General features: G+C 65.9%; 4 protein-coding genes across 4 annotated transcripts; 2 read left to right on the forward strand and 2 right to left on the reverse strand.

Moving 5' to 3' along the window:
- Window positions 1-48: 48 nt before the first annotated feature.
- EMIHUDRAFT_120725 (hypothetical protein) lies at window positions 49-2,708 on the reverse strand (the record flags this gene model as incomplete). The annotated part of the gene is made up of 4 exons (XM_005762059.1): window positions 49-223; window positions 301-521; window positions 671-1,536; window positions 1,992-2,708. Coding segments are annotated over 4 exons (1,979 nt in total), but the record flags the coding sequence as incomplete, so codon positions are not given.
- Window positions 2,709-3,968: 1,260 nt separating this feature from the next.
- EMIHUDRAFT_120726 (hypothetical protein) lies at window positions 3,969-5,498 on the forward strand (the record flags this gene model as incomplete). Its single annotated transcript, XM_005762060.1, has 1 exon — window positions 3,969-5,498. One exon carries the CDS (start codon window positions 3,969-3,971, stop codon window positions 5,496-5,498), a length of 1,530 nt encoding a protein of 509 aa, XP_005762117.1.
- Window positions 5,499-6,430: 932 nt separating this feature from the next.
- EMIHUDRAFT_120727 (hypothetical protein) lies at window positions 6,431-10,648 on the reverse strand (the record flags this gene model as incomplete). The annotated part of the gene is made up of 6 exons (XM_005762061.1): window positions 6,431-6,503; window positions 6,638-6,834; window positions 6,975-6,986; window positions 9,355-9,901; window positions 9,942-10,089; window positions 10,120-10,648. 6 exons carry the CDS (start codon window positions 10,646-10,648, stop codon window positions 6,431-6,433), a joined length of 1,506 nt encoding a protein of 501 aa, XP_005762118.1.
- A 2,215-nt stretch (window positions 10,649-12,863) lies between these two features.
- EMIHUDRAFT_248716 (hypothetical protein) lies at window positions 12,864-15,122 on the forward strand (the record flags this gene model as incomplete). The annotated part of the gene is made up of 4 exons (XM_005762062.1): window positions 12,864-14,080; window positions 14,147-14,225; window positions 14,381-14,937; window positions 15,107-15,122. 4 exons carry the CDS (start codon window positions 12,864-12,866, stop codon window positions 15,120-15,122), a joined length of 1,869 nt encoding a protein of 622 aa, XP_005762119.1.
- Between the last annotated feature and the right edge of the window lie 1,352 nt (window positions 15,123-16,474).

Consider the following 16,474-nt stretch of genomic DNA (forward strand, 5'->3'; position numbering starts at 1 on the left):
AGCCCTCCCGTGAGCGCCAACCGCGCCGCGCGCGCGCGGCGGCTCGACCTGGCCGCGGCGGCGAGCTCGGCCCACTGCACGCCTGCGGGCACGGCGTACACCATGACGAGCGCGGCGAAGGCGCCGGTGAAGCGCAGCACGTCGGCGATGTGCAGCCCAAAAATGGAGACGGCGGCGGTCGCGCAGAGCACAATCGCGTTGAGGCCGAGGACGGGGAGCGCGCCTGAGCGCACGGCGGCGGGCGCGTGAGAGGGCGCGGTCGCTGAGTGGGTCCGGCCCGCGAGGGGCGGGTGCGTGGACCGGGGTACGGGTCTCGGTAGACGAGCGCGCAGAAAGTTTGAGTGCGGATGGCGTACACGAGGACCGGGTAGACGGTGACGCACTGGAGGACGACGGCGAAGCGCGCGACGAGCAGCGGCGTGGCGAGCGAGGGCGGCTGGCGCACGGAGAGGAAGGAGTTGCGCGCCGCCGCAGACTCGAGCGAGGCAGGGTCGCCTACTCCCACCGAATGGGGCGGGTGGCTTGGCATCGGCCGCAGACCCTTCGCCCGCGGGCGAGAGAAGAGGGTCGCCGAGCGGCGGGCACAGGTTGGCCGAGACGCCGACGGAGACGTAGGTGAGCAGGACGAGCGCATAGGCGGCGCCTACATCTCGCTCCCTCTCGGGTGCACCTCGGCTGATCTCGGCCGATCTCCCCAGGCTGCGCTCGAGAGGCGGCGCCGAGGTTGCGCGCATTGTGCGCGGGCGTGGCTGCGGCGCGGAAGATGGTGATGGCGATCGAGTGGATGAAGAAGGAGAGGGCGAGCGTGCCGAGCACCTTGAGCGACGGCTGCGCGAGCGAGGCTGGCGCGAGCGCCTCTGGCGCGAGGCCGTTTGCGACGGCCGAGGCACCGATGAAGGCGAGGATCAAAAAGAGGCAGGCGATGCCGACGCCGTTGAGGCGCGCGAGCAGCGCCATCGAGCGCAGCGAGCAGAGCGGGAGGAGCAGTGCCAGCACAAGCGCCGCCGCCACGCCCTTAGGGTTCGGCGAGAGCGACGTCCACGCGGAGGCGAGGCCGAGCCCGCCTTGCTCTCGAGAGTCGACCAGCAGGTCGTTGAGAGACGTGGCGAGGTAGCCGTGCATCGCGCACGCGGCGCCGAAGCAGACGCCGACCGAGGCGAAGAGCGTGGCGCCCCAGCCATACCGCCCGAGGTACGCGTGCGCCAGGTCCGCCACCTCGGCCTGCGGGTCTGGCAGCCGCATGCCGTGCAGCAGCACGACGCCACACGTGTACTGCGAGACGCCGGCGCAGAGCACCGCGAGGACGAGGCCGAGGAGCCAGCCCGACTCGCGGAAGCAAGAGGGCATCACGAGCAGCGTCGATCCCATCATCGTGTTCCAGAGCACAAACACCAGAGCCGCGGAGCCGGAGCCCTTTGTGGCCGGCGGCGGCGCCTCGCTGGCTTGAGGCGACGGGCCAGAGGCTGCTTCGCCCTCGGTGTCGCACCTCACGGCGTTCTCAGGGTCAAGCAGCGGCGCGCTCCGCGCGTCTGGCTGCTGCGGCTCGGGCATATATCAGGCGGCTAGCTAGTCCGAGCGGCTGCGTCAGAAAAAGAATTTCATTATTGAAACAACTGTGTACCCGCCGCAAGCGGCAGGCAGTGCGCAAAGAGCCGGCCGGGGTCGTAGACGCGCTTCAGGGAGCGCAGGCGGGACGCACTCGAGGGGGCGAACGCGTGCGCCGCTAGCTCCCGGACCCGGTGGGCCCGAGGTCGACGGTGTATGTGCCCATGGAATTGTGAGAGGGAGAATATGCTGCCCGTTCAAGAAGAAATTTTGTAGACCCAAGGTTTGCATTTTTTGATACACCAGAGACATCGAGACGTCGACTAAGCGCTGTGCGCTGATGGCCTATGCAGAACTTCGTCAGCGGCCTCCTACTATAGCACCCACCGCGCGGTTGCGCGAGTTCGAAAGTGCGGGCCTACACGGCTCTTACTAAACGGACAGACCTCCTTGTGCCTGCTGAGATTCCCGAGCAAACCAGGTAGCTCTGTCAGCCCCACTCCGGTGGTGTGGTACACGCAGGCACCCACCCGCAGGTCGCCGCCGCCCTCGAGGAGCTCCGACTCGCAAGTGCTCCATTGCGCCTCCGAGATGGCCCGGAGCAGTCCGCTCGATAGGACGTAGCCAGCGCCCCCGTGAGGAAATGCATAGACATAACCGCGCCCGTTTGCAACGTGCGGGTGTTTGATGGAGCTGTTGCGGAAGTGCCGCGCTCTGCGCACAGTCAGCACACAGTCGGAGAAGTGTACGAGGTCTTGGATAGAGCAGCATTTTCCCGCAAGTATACTTTTCTCGCTGCTGCAACTCGTCTGACCCGGCGGTGCCGGCATGCCAAGAAAGTGCCGGCGAGCCGGATTGATGGGCGACAGCGCAGCTCTCAAGGCGTCGACATGGAAGCAGGTGTCCATGTCGCCGACAAGGAGCCAGTCAAACTCAAGCGTGCGGTTGGCGAGCCGAATAAGCGCGAGGGGCCGGTTGTCAAACTTGTGGTTCGAAGGCCCATACCGACGGGCAAAGGCGTCCTGCCCAGGCACAAACCTCAGATTTCGTGAAGAATCCTCAAGGTCCCCGGCAAAGATGGCAGGGACGCCGGCGAGCCAGCTGCGCCTCGCAACATCGATACTGTCGGGGGTGGAGTAGACCTGTGCCACTGCAAGTCGCATTACTCGCGCCGTCGATGCTATTGCAAGATTGAAGGGAAGGCCGAACAATGGAAGGAGTATTCTATGCAAGAGGAGAGAGGGCCCTTAGGGGCCTAGAGAACACAACCCCCTCTCTCTTTTCTCCCAGTAAGCTAAAAGTACAACCATGATTTTAGTAACCGTTGGAGCACAGCAGCTCCTGAGCGCGGCGCCGCAGGCGCCTGTTGATAGGTCCAGGTGATAGCCCTGGGTAGGCAATGTATACGCCTAGTTGGAATGAATGGACCTCAGATCACCCGCCCGCCCGTGTCCCGCCCGGTGCTCTGCCACCCTCTGCCGCGGGATTTGTGACGCCGCCGCACAACGGTTGCACCGCGCCGCGGCCGGGGGGCGGGGGCCATCCGGAGGCCGAGGATGGCCGTGGCGGACCGGGACGAGCTCTAGGAGGTGAAGTGTCTATCTATATTGTAGACCGGCCAACCATGTGCACAATAAATCTCAGTTTAGCTGACGGTGACGCCCATGCGCCCTACCAGCCCCTGTCCAAGCCGGGCGGGTTGCCAACACCACGGCAGCGCCCGAGCGGGCGGGAAGGTGAGCAGGCGCAGGAGAGCCATCTCCGCCCTAGCCCCGCCCATGTGATCCTGCTCGTTGCCGCGATGTCGCCCCTGTTTGTCTTTCTCTCGAGGGTGTAGGGCCGCGGCTTGATATCTGTTCCTCGACAGCGTACGACGTCGTTGCTTCGGCCGAATGCAGCCATGACGCTGGGGTCTAGTAGCGTCTGGTCGTCGTTGCGCCGGATGCCAGTCGCACGCATCCCACTCGTCAGGCGGCGGGCGTCGAGCGATAAGTGCGTGCGTGCCCGCCGAGTTTCGCCAATTTAGGTCCAATTACTCATCAGGAGCGGTGCAGCCATGCTTTTTCTGACCGGGCGGTCGCCGTAGACACGGTTGAGGTAAAGGCCAGACATCTTGCCCCTGACGGGTGAGACAAGCACAAGGGTGTTGATGCGCCTGAGAGCGGCACGAGTGGGCCGTGCTGCAGCTTGCATACTTTTGGCCAAAAAGACACTGACAAGAAAATCCATCGCAAAGACACAACCGTGGAGCCACAACCCTGTCTAGACTTGGAGCACTTGGAGTGCAGTCATTAACCGCACATCCAGCCTCCGGGGAGCTCAACGGATTCTTTCTTTTTTGAAGCACAACGCCGGCGCGCCGGGCGAGCACAATTGTGAGGCTCGAGATTGCCATTACCCCCCAACGCGCTGCCGAATCGACGATGACCGACGACGCCAACCGTACGCGGTCCGCCCTCGTCATTGGCGTCCAGAAGGCAGGCACGACGCTGCTGCACGCTGTGCTGCTTCTGGCGCTGAGGCTACCCAATACACACCCAGCGTACCGTACAAAGGAGCTGCATTTCTTCGAGGACAATGACTGCTCAGGCTCCCATCGCGACACCGTCCACTGCAAACAGCTCCTCGACCAATATGCTTCAGACGGCTGGCTTGTGGACGGGTCGCCGGACTATTTCCAAAACGCTCACATCTGGGGATCGCTGCACTTTACACTGCCGCGGGCGGCGCTGCTCATCACCCTGCGCGACCCGGTTGATCGGGCCTATGCAGCATGGGCGCAGAATCAAAAAGGATCGCTTGTGCCGACTGAGCCATCGGGCGATCTGCGCAGCTTCGACAGGGCGGTGAGAGAAGAGCTCGAAGACCTGTGGCATCGGTGCTCGGACGCCGCCACGGCAGGAGCGGCGCGGCCTGCAAGGGCGTCGGATCTCGCACTCCAGGTCGCGGCGAGCATCCAGCCGTGGTATGCGCCAAAGGGGGCCGTTGCGGCGCTCGGAATCACGGAGAATGGCTCACAGTGCTTGAGGCACTGGCGGCGCGACTGGCTCCGCTGGAATTACCATACCAACGGGACGTGGTGCGGCAGCTGTAAACAATACCTCGCGCGCGGGTTTGTGACGGACAAGCTCGCCGCCTGGGAGCGAAGCTTTGGCGGATCGGTGCTTGTGCTCGGAATGGAAGGCGTCGTAGCCGACACGCCGGCGACTGCCTCGCGCATCCGTCGCTTCCTCGGACTGCCGACCGTGCAGTGGAGCGGCGAGAGCCTCGCAGCGCTGAGCGCCATCGCTCGACGGACTTCATGGCATCCGGCGGCACGACGGCTCAAGGCGGCGAGCTGGTCGGACGGCGTACTCTCCATCCTATACCGCGAGGAGGTGCGCCGGCTATGGATGCGCGTGCCGGCGATCGTCGACTCGTGGGCACGCTGGAGTGGGCCAGACGACTCGACGGTGGACGGCTTCACCTGCGAAGCCGGGGTCAACTATGTGGGACGTTGCGTGCCTGACAGCCATAACTCCGCGAACAAGCCAGGCTGCCGCACGATGTCTGCGCAAACGAGACGCAGCTGCCAAGAGCTGTGCGTGCGCCATGGGGCCTCGTGCGTGGCTGTCGTGTACAACAAGTGGCGCCAGTGCTATCTGAAGGCGGAGAGGTCGCCAACCACACACGAGTCGGTGCGGCAATACGGCACGGTCGGCTGCTCGCGTGTGGTGGAAGGTGAGTACACACGCACAGAGCGGCAGGCTGCGGCAGGTCAGGTAGCGGCAGGCTGCACGGCTCTGAGCTTCCTGGTAGCGGCTGTGCTAGCAAAAGGAAGGCGCCTCAACATCAACGTCACTGGACTCTTCCGCCGCATGCACGATGCCGACACCCTAGGGCTACAGGAGGCCCGCTGTCCCGCGAAGGAAGGCTCGGTCCGCGACGACAAGGGACGCGATGAGTGTACCTGATGCAGCGAGCACTGTTAGCATGTGCATGTGGTCGCGAATGTGCAGGGGCATTTCAGTTTTATAGACATACTGGTGACGTGGCTCACAAGCAAGCTGTGGTTCACACTGTAAAACGATCACCTCTTCTGAGGGCGACCTGTTGATAGGATATAGCGTCTACACACAGGGGCCCGAGGGCCCGACCGGTCTGTGGGCGCGCAATCGAAGGATGGTACGAGTGTGTTTTGGGGAAGCGTTAAATACCGGCGTGGCAGTTGTTGTACGGCGATCTCTGATTCATAGCTCCGCGATCACCCCTCCCCTGGGCGCGCTGGCCCGGGGTGCGGTAGCGGGTACGCGTCGGTACGGTGCGGCTGCGGGCCCGGGACGCCGGGAGCGTTCAGCGGCGCGACATCTCCTCCGCTCGCGAACGGCGCGCAGCCTCCGCTGCCTCCGAGCAACCGAGCAAAGCGGTGCGTGGTACTAGCAGGCCAAGAGGGTAGGGGCAAGCCGCTACCGTTTCTTTTCTTCGCGATGTCCACCCCGCCGCGCCGCCGCTCGCGCCGCCTCGTCGCCGCCTCCGCCACCGCCGCGCCCTCGCCAGATACGCCGCCGCCCCCCGCCCGCCCACCTGCTCGACCTCCCCAGGGAGCTCCTCGAGCGCGTCCTCTCCCGCTTCGCCAGCCCCATCGACATCGCTCGCGTCACGGCCGTCTCGCTCCTCTTTCACGCCTTGCTCGCGGAGGAGGGCATCCGCTTGTGGGCGTGCGGAGAAGCAAAGTCCAAAGACAGAGGCAAGCCAGGTTGCGCATACAGGCATACTCTACGTCATCTCGTTCTCGAGTTCGTTGAAACGGGCAGCCAGACGCCCCGCCGTCCTCCTCGCTTTGACAACACACAGATTTGACAACACACATCGCGCGACGTCGCATTGCCCACGCACTCGCGCCTGGCTAATGTACCTCTATCTCGCAAAACGCGAGCGTTCTTCTAGTGCCCGGGAGAATGACAGTGACGTAGCGGTGCCTGCCCGCGGCAGGATGGGAGGGGGGTGGGGGGGGAGTAAGATTTCGCTGCCTGGCCGCCCCTAAAATAGGGGACTAGTAGTAGGGTGCGTAGGGCGCGCGGCGACTAAAAGGCGGCGGCTGAGGCACACGCACTTGGAGTTGACAGAATCGCACGGCGTCGTGACTGGCCCCTTCTTGATTTTTGACCAGGCGAACGGTCCGCCGCACTTCACCGCCTTTTCTCCAGCCTTCTTGCCGATCCAGACCTCGAAGTCCTCGAGATACTTCCTCGCCTTTGACGTCTTGGTGACAGTCACGGAGCGGACGGGCTGCTGATTTTCCAGGGTGACCTAACGTATCGCGGGAGGAGCCAACTGAAGCGCCAAAGAAGGGGAGAGGGCGAGGAACGCCGGGGTGCCTTGGCGGAGAACCACGGGTTCTTCCTGTTCTTCTTGCTCTTGAAGAAAGTATTGCTTTTGCCGTCGGTCACCTTGGCCAAGAACTGCGGGCACGAGGCGAGGGAGTGAGACACGCACACACGAGATATCGGACGCTGTGCCTGGAGCGAGGGGGCGGGTGCGTGCACCCGCTTGGCGAAAGCAGTAGAGCCAGCCGACGTTCGCGGGTTGCTTAGCAAAAGCGGACCCGGTGGAGGCGGTGGAAGCGGCGGGGCCGGCGACGGCGGTGGCTCCGGCTCCGGCGGCGACGGCTCGGGCTGTTCTGGCGAGGGTGGAGGCGGCGGCGATGGCTCGGGCTGTTCTGGCGAGGGTGGAGGCGGCGGCGATGGCTCTGGCGAGGGAGGCGGCGGCGAGGGCGACACGGACGGAGGCGGCGGCGACGGCGACGCGGACGGAAGCGGCGGCGACGGAGGCGGCGGCGTTGGCGGCGGCGGCGAGGGAGGCGGAGGGGTCGGCGGCGGGATCGATGGGGGAGAAGGGGATGGTGAGCTCGGAGGAGGCGGGCTAGGAGGAGGCGGAGACGGAGAGGGGGGCGGCGGCGAGGGAGGTGGCGGCGGTGAGGGTGGCGGCGGCGAGGGGGGGGTGGCGAGGGTTCCGGTGGCGGGCTCGGTGGTGGCGGTAATGGTGGCGGCGGCACGGGTGGTGGCGGCGAGGGCGGCGGTGGGAGGTGCGGTGACGGCGGTGAGGGTGGGGGATAGTAAACCCTGTAGCGGCGTGTGTTCTGGCCATCATTATCCCACACGGACAAGGTGTTCAGGCCGGGCACCACCGAAAGCCCAGTCACAGTCTTCTCCACGTAGCAACTCCAGCAGCCTGAATTTGGCGAGACTGAGTAAACGCTCGTGCCTGATGGAGAGAAGCTGATTTGCTGATAGCCACAGCATGCGTTGGATCCCGGGCAGCACGAATTCGGCCAGCCGCGTGCATATCTGACGTCGACGCTGACAGGGCCACCGCATCCCGTTGCGACTTGCATCTCGAAGCTGCGAGTGCCGCCCCCGTCCCAATGAATGTCGAACGATACCTCGCCACACGGCGGCGAGGGCGAAGGCGGTGGTGGCGAAGGTGACGGTGGCGAGGGCGACGACGGCGAAGGCGACGGCGGCGGAGACGACGGCGACGGCGACGGCGGCGGAGATGGCGATGCCGAGGGGGGCGGCGGCGAGGCCGGCGGCGATGGCGATGGCGACGGCGCCGGCAGTCCGTATGGCACGTTTGGCGAGACGGTGCTCTGGCCGTAGGTATTGGAACCCCAGCACTCTGCGAGCGAGTTGCCAGCCCGGATGCCGCAAGTGTGGAGGTAGCCCGCCGAGATCTGCGTGTAGGGCACGTTTGGCGAGACGTACTCGTTGTAGCCCCAGCACTCTACGAGCGAGGTGTCCGCCCGGATGCCGCAAGTGTGATAGCCGCCCACCGAGATCTGCGTGTAGGACACGTTTGGCGAGACGGTGGTCTGGCCCCAGTCGGTGTGGCCGTACTCGATGTTACCCCAGCACTCTGCGAGCGAGGTGTCCGCCCGGATGCCGCAAGTGTGGCCGGAGCCCGCCGAGATCTGCGTGGACTCCACGTCTGGCGGGACGGTGGTCTGGCCGTCGTTGTTGCGACCCCAGCACTCTGCGAGCGAGGTGTCCACCCGGATGCCGCAAGTGTGGAAGTAGCCCGCCGAGATCTGCGTGTACTCCACGTCTGGCGGGACGGTGGTCTGGCCATAGTAGTTGTAACCCCAGCACTCTGCGCGCGAGCTGTCCGCCCGGATTCCGCAGGTGTGGCCGTAGATGCCCGCGGAGATCTGCGTGTAGGGCACGTTTGGCAAGACGGTGCTCTGGCCCCAGTTGTTGTTACCCCAGCACTCTGCGAGCGAGGTGTCCGCCCGGATGCCGCAGGTGTGGTGGTAGCCCGCCGAGATCCTTGGCGGCGGCAATGGGAGAGGTGGGGAGGGCGGCGGCGGCGAGGGTGGTGGCGAGGGCGGCGACGGCGAGGGTGGCGGCGGCCAGGGCGGTGGCAAGGGTGGCGGCGGCGAGGGCGGTGGCGGGGGGAGCGGCGGCGAGGGCGGCGGCGGTGAAGGTGGTGGTGGCGACGGTGGCGGCGGCCTAGGAGGTGGAGAAGGCGGTGGCGGCAACTAGGCGGTTGTAGTGGTGGTGGCGACGGTGGTGGCGACGCTGGCGGCGGCGATGGGGGAGGTGGGGACGGCGGCGGCGGCGAGGGCGGAGGTAAGGAGGGCGGCGGCGGTGAAGGTGGCGGAGGCGACGGTGGCCGCGGCGATGTGGCGGGCGGCGGTGGAGCGGACGGGGGCGGCGATGGGGGAGCCGGCGGCGGCGACAGAGGCGGCGTGAGGCATGGATCGCCAATGTAGTCGAGAGAAATAGAGACCCTCACGACGTCGACGCTGCTAACCACGTTGAGCGAGCACACCTTGACGCGCAGATTGTCGTCGTAGGTGGTCCCTTCACCGAGCGACGCCACCTTCCACGACTGCTGGTACGCCGGGGTGTTGAGCGCGTCCTGGACGACGGTGACGAGGTTTGCGGACTCTACCACGCCGCTGTTGTGGGCCTCCGCCTTGTTGTACTGTAGGTAGAGCGCATAGCCCGCATTGGCGACGTCCAATTTGATGATGACGGGGTCCCCTGCGGACAGGGCCTGGACGTCGGTGAATGCGAACAGGTCGACGAGCTCGTTCTGGCCGCTGACAAAGTCGGAGGCTGCGATCTCGGTGGTGTGGGTGCTGTACCACCCGAGGCTGCGGTGCTGCCCGCCGTGGTAGCACATCGCGGGCGAGCCGATACTGGAGTAGCTGTAGCCCATATACGAAGACTGGTCGCCGTACTCCTCGCCAAGCTCGCCGGAGTGGGCGAGTCCAAAGTTGTGGCCGACTTCGTGCATGTGGGCGGAGACAGACCCGCCCCACGTGTCACTGTAGAATGATGCCCACCAATTGATGTAGGCATACGCGATATACCTCGAGGTACGGACTTATGCCCGGAGGGAAGTAGAGAAACATGACATAGTCGGCTGTTGCGGCATCACGCAGGCCTAAGGCGTTGAGCTTTGCAAACGCTGCAGTCTGCACCGCGTTGTAATCCACGCCTGGCGAGAGGTCCATGTCGAGGTCGAGATTCATCACACCGTCGCTGATCTCAGCACAGCCTGGCGCAGTGTTCCCGGAAACACACGCACCCGGTTCGATGATAAGGTCATTCTCTGAGCAGGCGGCGGACTGCGACTTGAAGTTGACGGCCACGGGGCTGATTCCCATGCCAAAGACGCGCTCCTTTAGGTCATTGATCGTCGGCGTCGGCTCCTGACCATGTGTGGTGCTCCTCATCCTGGCAACCAAGACCTTTTTCGTGCCCGTGGCGGCGGCGCTCAGGCTCTGCACGCCGCTTGCGGGTCCGTCTGCGACCACGGTGGCGCTCGCTGGGATGAAGACCGTTGGGACGGACTTTTCGGCGCTGGCGTTGCCACCGACAATCGTGACGAATTTGCCACCGAGCTGGCGGACGCCCCCCCGGCTCGCAACGAAGGCCTTGGGCAGGGATGGCGAGAACTCGTACACGGGCGCCCGCGTGCCCGGCTTCACGCAGACGGGCTCGGGCGTAAGGGCAGCTCCTCCGGGCGGGTTCATCTTCTGGCGCAGGACAAACTCGCATGTGACGTCCGCCGCGACGTTCCCGACCGAGAGCAGGAGATAACGCAGCATACACATGGGTGGCAGCTTTTCCGACAAACTGCCACATATCAGTTGCGTGTGTGTGTGTCTCTCTCTCTCTCTCAGTTGCGCGGTTGCGCACACAACCAAAGTTATCGCGGATCTCTGATCTTCGCAAGTCTCCTCGCTCTCTAGAGACAGCGCCCGCAGACAGGGCTGGCCCTCCCGGGGGCACAACCACCAAAGCCGCCCACCGGAGCGCCGCCTCAACGCGGGGTCTCGGCTCTCTCTGTCGAGCCATGCTTGCTAGCTCCAGCCGCAGCCCACCCGCCCGGCCGCCCGAGGCGCCGAGGGTGCGTCTGAACACACGTGTCCCTCCATTCACACTCTCCCAGTCCCTCCCTGGTCAAGCAAGTGCCCGTCTTCTCCGCCCGTCGTTCTCCGCCCTCCGTGCGGATTCGGGTCCTTTCGTCCTTTTAGACGTTATTTTTTTTAGACGTTCTACCTGAGCAAGCAAGCGGGGCGACGCGCCCCACGCGCCTGCCCGTCAACCGGGTGGGGCTTGCACGTCAGCACGTGGCAAATTGCGGCGCCTCCCCCTCGGTCCACTCCCTCGGGTACTCCAGCCTCCGACGGGGCGGCGCTGGGTTCCCAAGGTCCGTGTGGGTCCGTGCGGTGACGGCCACGCCGCCGGCGGGGGTGGAGGCGGTGGCGGGGGAGAGGCGGGAGCCACGGGGAGCACTTGGAGCACTTGGGGAGTCGCCCTTGCGAAGCGAAAATTCCTTTCGGGCCTCGCTGCTTCAGCCAGCGTCTCTCGCCCACTCCCTCCCTCTCCGTCCCTCCCTCTCTCCCTCTCTACCTAGCCGAAGACGGCTAGATCGTGAGGACGACGACCCCGGCTAGTCGCCGACCACACCCACGAAGATCTGACACCGCCGCCATGCCCAACCTTGACCCGACCACCGTCATGCCGATCCTGCTCGCGTGCCTCTCCTACGTCTTTACGACGCTGCACACGCTGCGCTCCGAGCAGCACAAGTCGCTCGTCTCGCGCGTCTCGCAGCAGCTGCAGTCGCTGTATGGGCCTCTTCTCGCGTGCGTCACCGCGAGCAAGAGCTCGTACGAGGCGATGGTGCGCCAGTTCAGCGGCAGTGCTACGGACCAGTGCCCGAGCGCAGCGGACTTTCGCGCGGCGGTCCGGCGCGATCCGCATGGGCCGGCCGCATGCGCCTACCGGCAGTGGGTTCGGGAGGTGCTGCTGCCACTGAGCGCCAAGGCGGCCGACCTCATCATCGCGCGCGCGGACCTGCTCGAGGGCACCTCGATCGAGCCCACGCTGCTGCAGCTCGTCGCGCACGTCTCGGCGTACAAGGTGATACTTCGCCAGTGGGAGCAGGGAGCCATCGACCAGGTCTCCGCCATCTCGTACCCCGATCACATCCACGAGTGGATCAGTCGAGAGTTCTCGCGCCTCAAGCGGCGCCAGGCAGCCTTGCTCGGCCTCAGCGGCAGCGGCGGCCTGATGAGATTGGCGGCCTACTCAAAGCTCTAAAGTCCCCAAGGCGGGTTTGACGTCAGCCCCTTTTGGCATACTCACATAGCAGCTAGAATACTCGCATCAACACACACACACAGCGCTGCTCACAAACAAGCAAGAACTGTGAACTCTCCGCACTAGGAAAGAAGCGGGAGCGGCGCCGGCGGGCCCCCCGCGCCTGTCCGTGACGCGTGTGACCGTGTCGACGTGTCGAGATCCGGGCACCGGGGAGACGAAAGTGAGTCATGACTCATGTGTCAAATAAAGACCGCGGGCGAAGTCGAGCACGGTGCCGTTATTGTTCGACGACGTCGAACACGATTGAGTAGCAGCAGTGATGACGACCGTGCGCTTTGCGTGACCAAGGACAGTCAGGAGCTGGAGAGCCCCACCTGTGCCCCTGATCGTCCTTCCAAAATCCTGCTCGTGCAGGTGGGGACCCTGTCCTCCTCCCCTATCCCTCGTTTGGCTTGTTTGTTTTCTTTCTTTCTTTCTGACCACGGACAATCAGTGACAGCAGCTGCTGTGGAGAGCAGATCTGGGACTTGTGTAGGGGAGACCTACCGGGTATGGACAGGCGGTCTCCATTTCTTCCTTTCGCTCCAGCCTCTGGGTTCAACTTTTTCCGGGGTATGGTATGGTACCCTCGCGGCCCAAAGGGTGGGGGGGTATGGTCCTGACCGCCCATCCCCGGTCTCCGGGAGGCTGGGTCTGTCAGCAGGCGGGGGGGGGGGTATGGTCTCGAGGTGGGTTGCGGAGCCGACCGTACCATACCCCGCGGAGAAGTCCAAACCCTGCTGCGGTCGGGTCCTGGTGTGCCTGGTTGTGCGACTCCTAGGTGTGACTCTACAACCCTGGTTCTACCACGCCGCCGACTATTCGCTTGCCTTTGTGCCCAGCGGGCCCGCTCCGATCCATCTGTCTGGTATGTGGGCGACCTCGCTCCTCGTCGCTCTGGCCGCGCGCCACACCACCGCCTGCACCACACTCATCGTCGGCAAGGACGCGAGCGTGGACGGCTCAGTCATGGCGACGCACTCGGACGACGGTGAGAGCAACCCCGATGCTCGGGTCGTGTACGTCCCGGCCATGGACCACGCGCCGGGTGCCACGCGGCCAATCTACTACGACACAGAGGATTTCCCTCGATTCGTCGGCGATCGTGGCGTCGAGGCGTACCTTCAAAAGAACAACCCGGGCTTCAACGCTTCGGTGCCGATTGGCCACATTCCGCAGGTGGAGCACACGTTTGGCTACTTTGAGGCGACGTACGGGATCCTCAACGAGCACCAGGTCGGCATCGGCGAGTCCACGTGCTCCTCCGTCTTCGGGGCGCAGGCGCGTGGCCACGGAGGCCACGCGCTCTTCTCTGTCGACTCGCTCTCGCGCATCGCGCTGGAGCGGTCGAAGAGCGCACGCGAGGCGGTGCAGCTAATGGGAGACCTCGCCGTCGCGGAGGGCTTTTACGGTGCGGGAAGCTTCGAAGGGACCGGCGAGTCGCTGATGGTGATCGATCCGAGAGAGGGCTTCATCTTCCACGTCCTGCCTGACCACAGTGGCAAGTCTGCCGTCTGGGCAGCGCAGCGCGTCGGCGACAGCCAGGTTGGGGTCGTCGCAAACATGTTCACGATCCGCCACCTCCTCCCCAACCGGACGACGCGCGGCCAGCCCGACTTTCTCTTCTCCGACTCGGTGCACGAGATCGCGCAGCGGAGCGGCTGGTGGAGGCCGTCCGACGGACCGCTCGACTTCACACGCGTGTACAGCGACGGCGAGTATGCGCACAAGTTCTACTCTGGCCGACGTCTGTGGGGGGCGTACCGGCTGCTCGCGCCCGACGTCCCGATGCCGAGCGACTACTCCGACCTGCGACCCTCGCCCGTCTACCCAGCGACTGTGAGCACGCGGCGCAAGCTTTCTCCACTCGACCTCATCGCAGTTCACCGCGACATGTACCAAGGCACGCCCTTCGACATGACCGCCGGCGCGGCGGCGGGCGCCTTCGCCAACCCCGACAGGTACTCCGCCTCGGGCGTCACAAAGCTGCGAGGCGCGTGGGAGCGGTCCATTGCGCTGTACCGCACCTCGCAGACCCACGTCGTGCAGGCGCGGCGGCTGGCCGCCTGTTCACACCGAGAGCTGTGAAGAGGCGCTTCTCACGCAAAAGCACAGCCCCGGGCCCGGCATCGCACGACAGCACAGTGATGCTCCCCAGGGCGCTGTGTGCACTCCCGCACGCCCCCCACCTTTAGGCGCGCGGCTGGCTCCCGCCCACCATCGGCGGCGTCGCATGGTACGGTCCTCACGCCGCGCACGGCACCTGCTTCCTGCCGCTGCACATCGGCGCGCAAGCCGTGCCCGCGCCGCACGCCGACGCGGACCCGCGAAGCGTGTCTCGCCGCTCCGCTTACTGGGCGCATAAGTTCGTCCTCAACCTGGCGCGGGCGCGGTACTCGGACATGATGGGGGTGGTGCGCGCAGTGCAGCGGCGGCTCGAGGCGGCCGCGTGGGAGCGAGTGCGCGCCGACTCGCCGGCAGCGGCGGCAGCGTCCCTCGCGGCGACGAGCGACGCGGAGGCGGAGGTGATCCTGGCGGAGTGGTGGGCGCTGCCCGACGAGCTGATGCTCCGCTTCGCCGACGGGTGGGCGAGCAACGGGCCGGCGATGGGGTACGTGGACGCGTGGCTGAAGAGGGTGGGGTGGGAGGAGGGACCGCCCGAGCCGCCCAGGGACCCGGCGCTGCCGCGCTGCTGCCAGGACACGTCCGGCGGCGCGGCCTCCTTCGCCATGTCCCGCCGCCGCGCCATGCGGTGATGGCAAGCACGCTGAGCCGTGAGCGCAGCGATGCAGATGTGTATGGTTGGTGTACCACACGCGAACCGTCGTGGGTGGGAGTGAGAGCTGTGGAGCGTGGAGATTCGAAGCCATGGCCCCCTACACTCTAGCTGAGTTTTGTCTCATGTATCCGCGTGTACACAGGTCATGCAAACGCTAGTGTCGCTGACACACGCTGTCCCCGCCGGCGTGCGTGTAGGAATACACTCTCTGTTCTCTCTCTCTCACTCGCTCCCCTCCCGCGCGGCGAAGATAACGTAATCACCCGTACGGCCGTAGCCGCGTACCTCTGGATCTCACTGAGGCTGCCCCTCGCGCAGACCGAGCAGAGCCCGGCGGTGGCAGGCGCGAACCAAGCCTCTCACAATCCCGTGCACGTGCGACTCCTCTCTCGCAGAGAGGACACTGAAGCCCTCCCCTCCCTCTGGGCCAGGCGCCAGCTGGAGCGCCAGCAGTGTCGCTCGTGCGAGCGGCCAGGCTACCTGCTGCAGGAGCGGCGACTCCTTCTTGAGCCCCGCGTGCCCGTTGCGGATCTGAGAGAGGCGAGCGAGCTGCGAGTGAGGGCCAACGGGAGGAGGAGGAGAGGACCCCGAAGCTGGTGGCGTGGGAGGTGGCACACACCTTCTCCATCCCGACGACCACCAGCAGCCGCGAGCACCGCCGCCGTCCCCCGGGCCGGAGGGGCAGCGGGTCGCTCGGCGCCGGCAAGCTGCGAGCGAGGTGCTGGGCGGCGGCACGTGCCGTGTCGAGCAAGAGAGGGTGGGCCTCCCTCTCCTCCGGCCGCGCCACAACCGCCTGAAGAGAGGCACGCTCGCGCGGCGACAGGTTGTCGACGCAGTGCCGCAAGCTGCCGACGAGCGCCTCAGCCGAAGACACGTGCACGGCGTGGAGGGCTGAGGAGAGAGCGCCCTGCGACGTCCAGATCTGCAGCCACGTGCCAGGCGGCGCTGAGGCAGCCTCGCGGCTCCAGCCGGCTGGCCAGAACTCATCCAGAAAGGCTCCGAACCTGGGCCTCGAAGCGAGCCCGGAGCCGAGCACCAGCCTGCAGCGACGCACGCCACCGCCGCCGCCGCCGCTGCTGCCCTCGCCGCCGCCATCACCGCCGCCGCCGCTGCTGCCCCCGCCCCCGCCCCCGCCCCCACGGCTGACCCGCGGGACCGGAGCAGCGACCCCGTGCGCGCGGCACGCCTGCTCGAGCAAGTCTTCCGAGTCCGAGTCCGCCTCCGTACCCTCGCTGTCTTGCTCGCTCTCGTGGCCGGGCACGGGCACGAGCCGGAGGTTTGCGCGCCGCAGGGCCAGCTTCTCGCCTGCCACGCGGATGATGTACCGCCCCTTGGCCTCGCCCTCCGACTTGTACTTGCCGATCGTCACCCGCCAGCCGTTGAGGTGCGGCTTCCCCGCCAGTCCGGTGAGCAGCGCCTCTCGCCCCACCAAGCTGCCATCCTCCTCCTCCTCCGAAGCGTTCGCTGGCGGCGGCGGTGGCGGCGGCGATGGTGGCAATGCCCGTGCGGG

Source organism: Emiliania huxleyi, assembly GCF_000372725.1.
Source record: "Emiliania huxleyi CCMP1516 unplaced genomic scaffold EMIHUscaffold_697, whole genome shotgun sequence".
NCBI lineage: Eukaryota > Haptophyta > Isochrysidales > Noelaerhabdaceae > Emiliania > Emiliania huxleyi.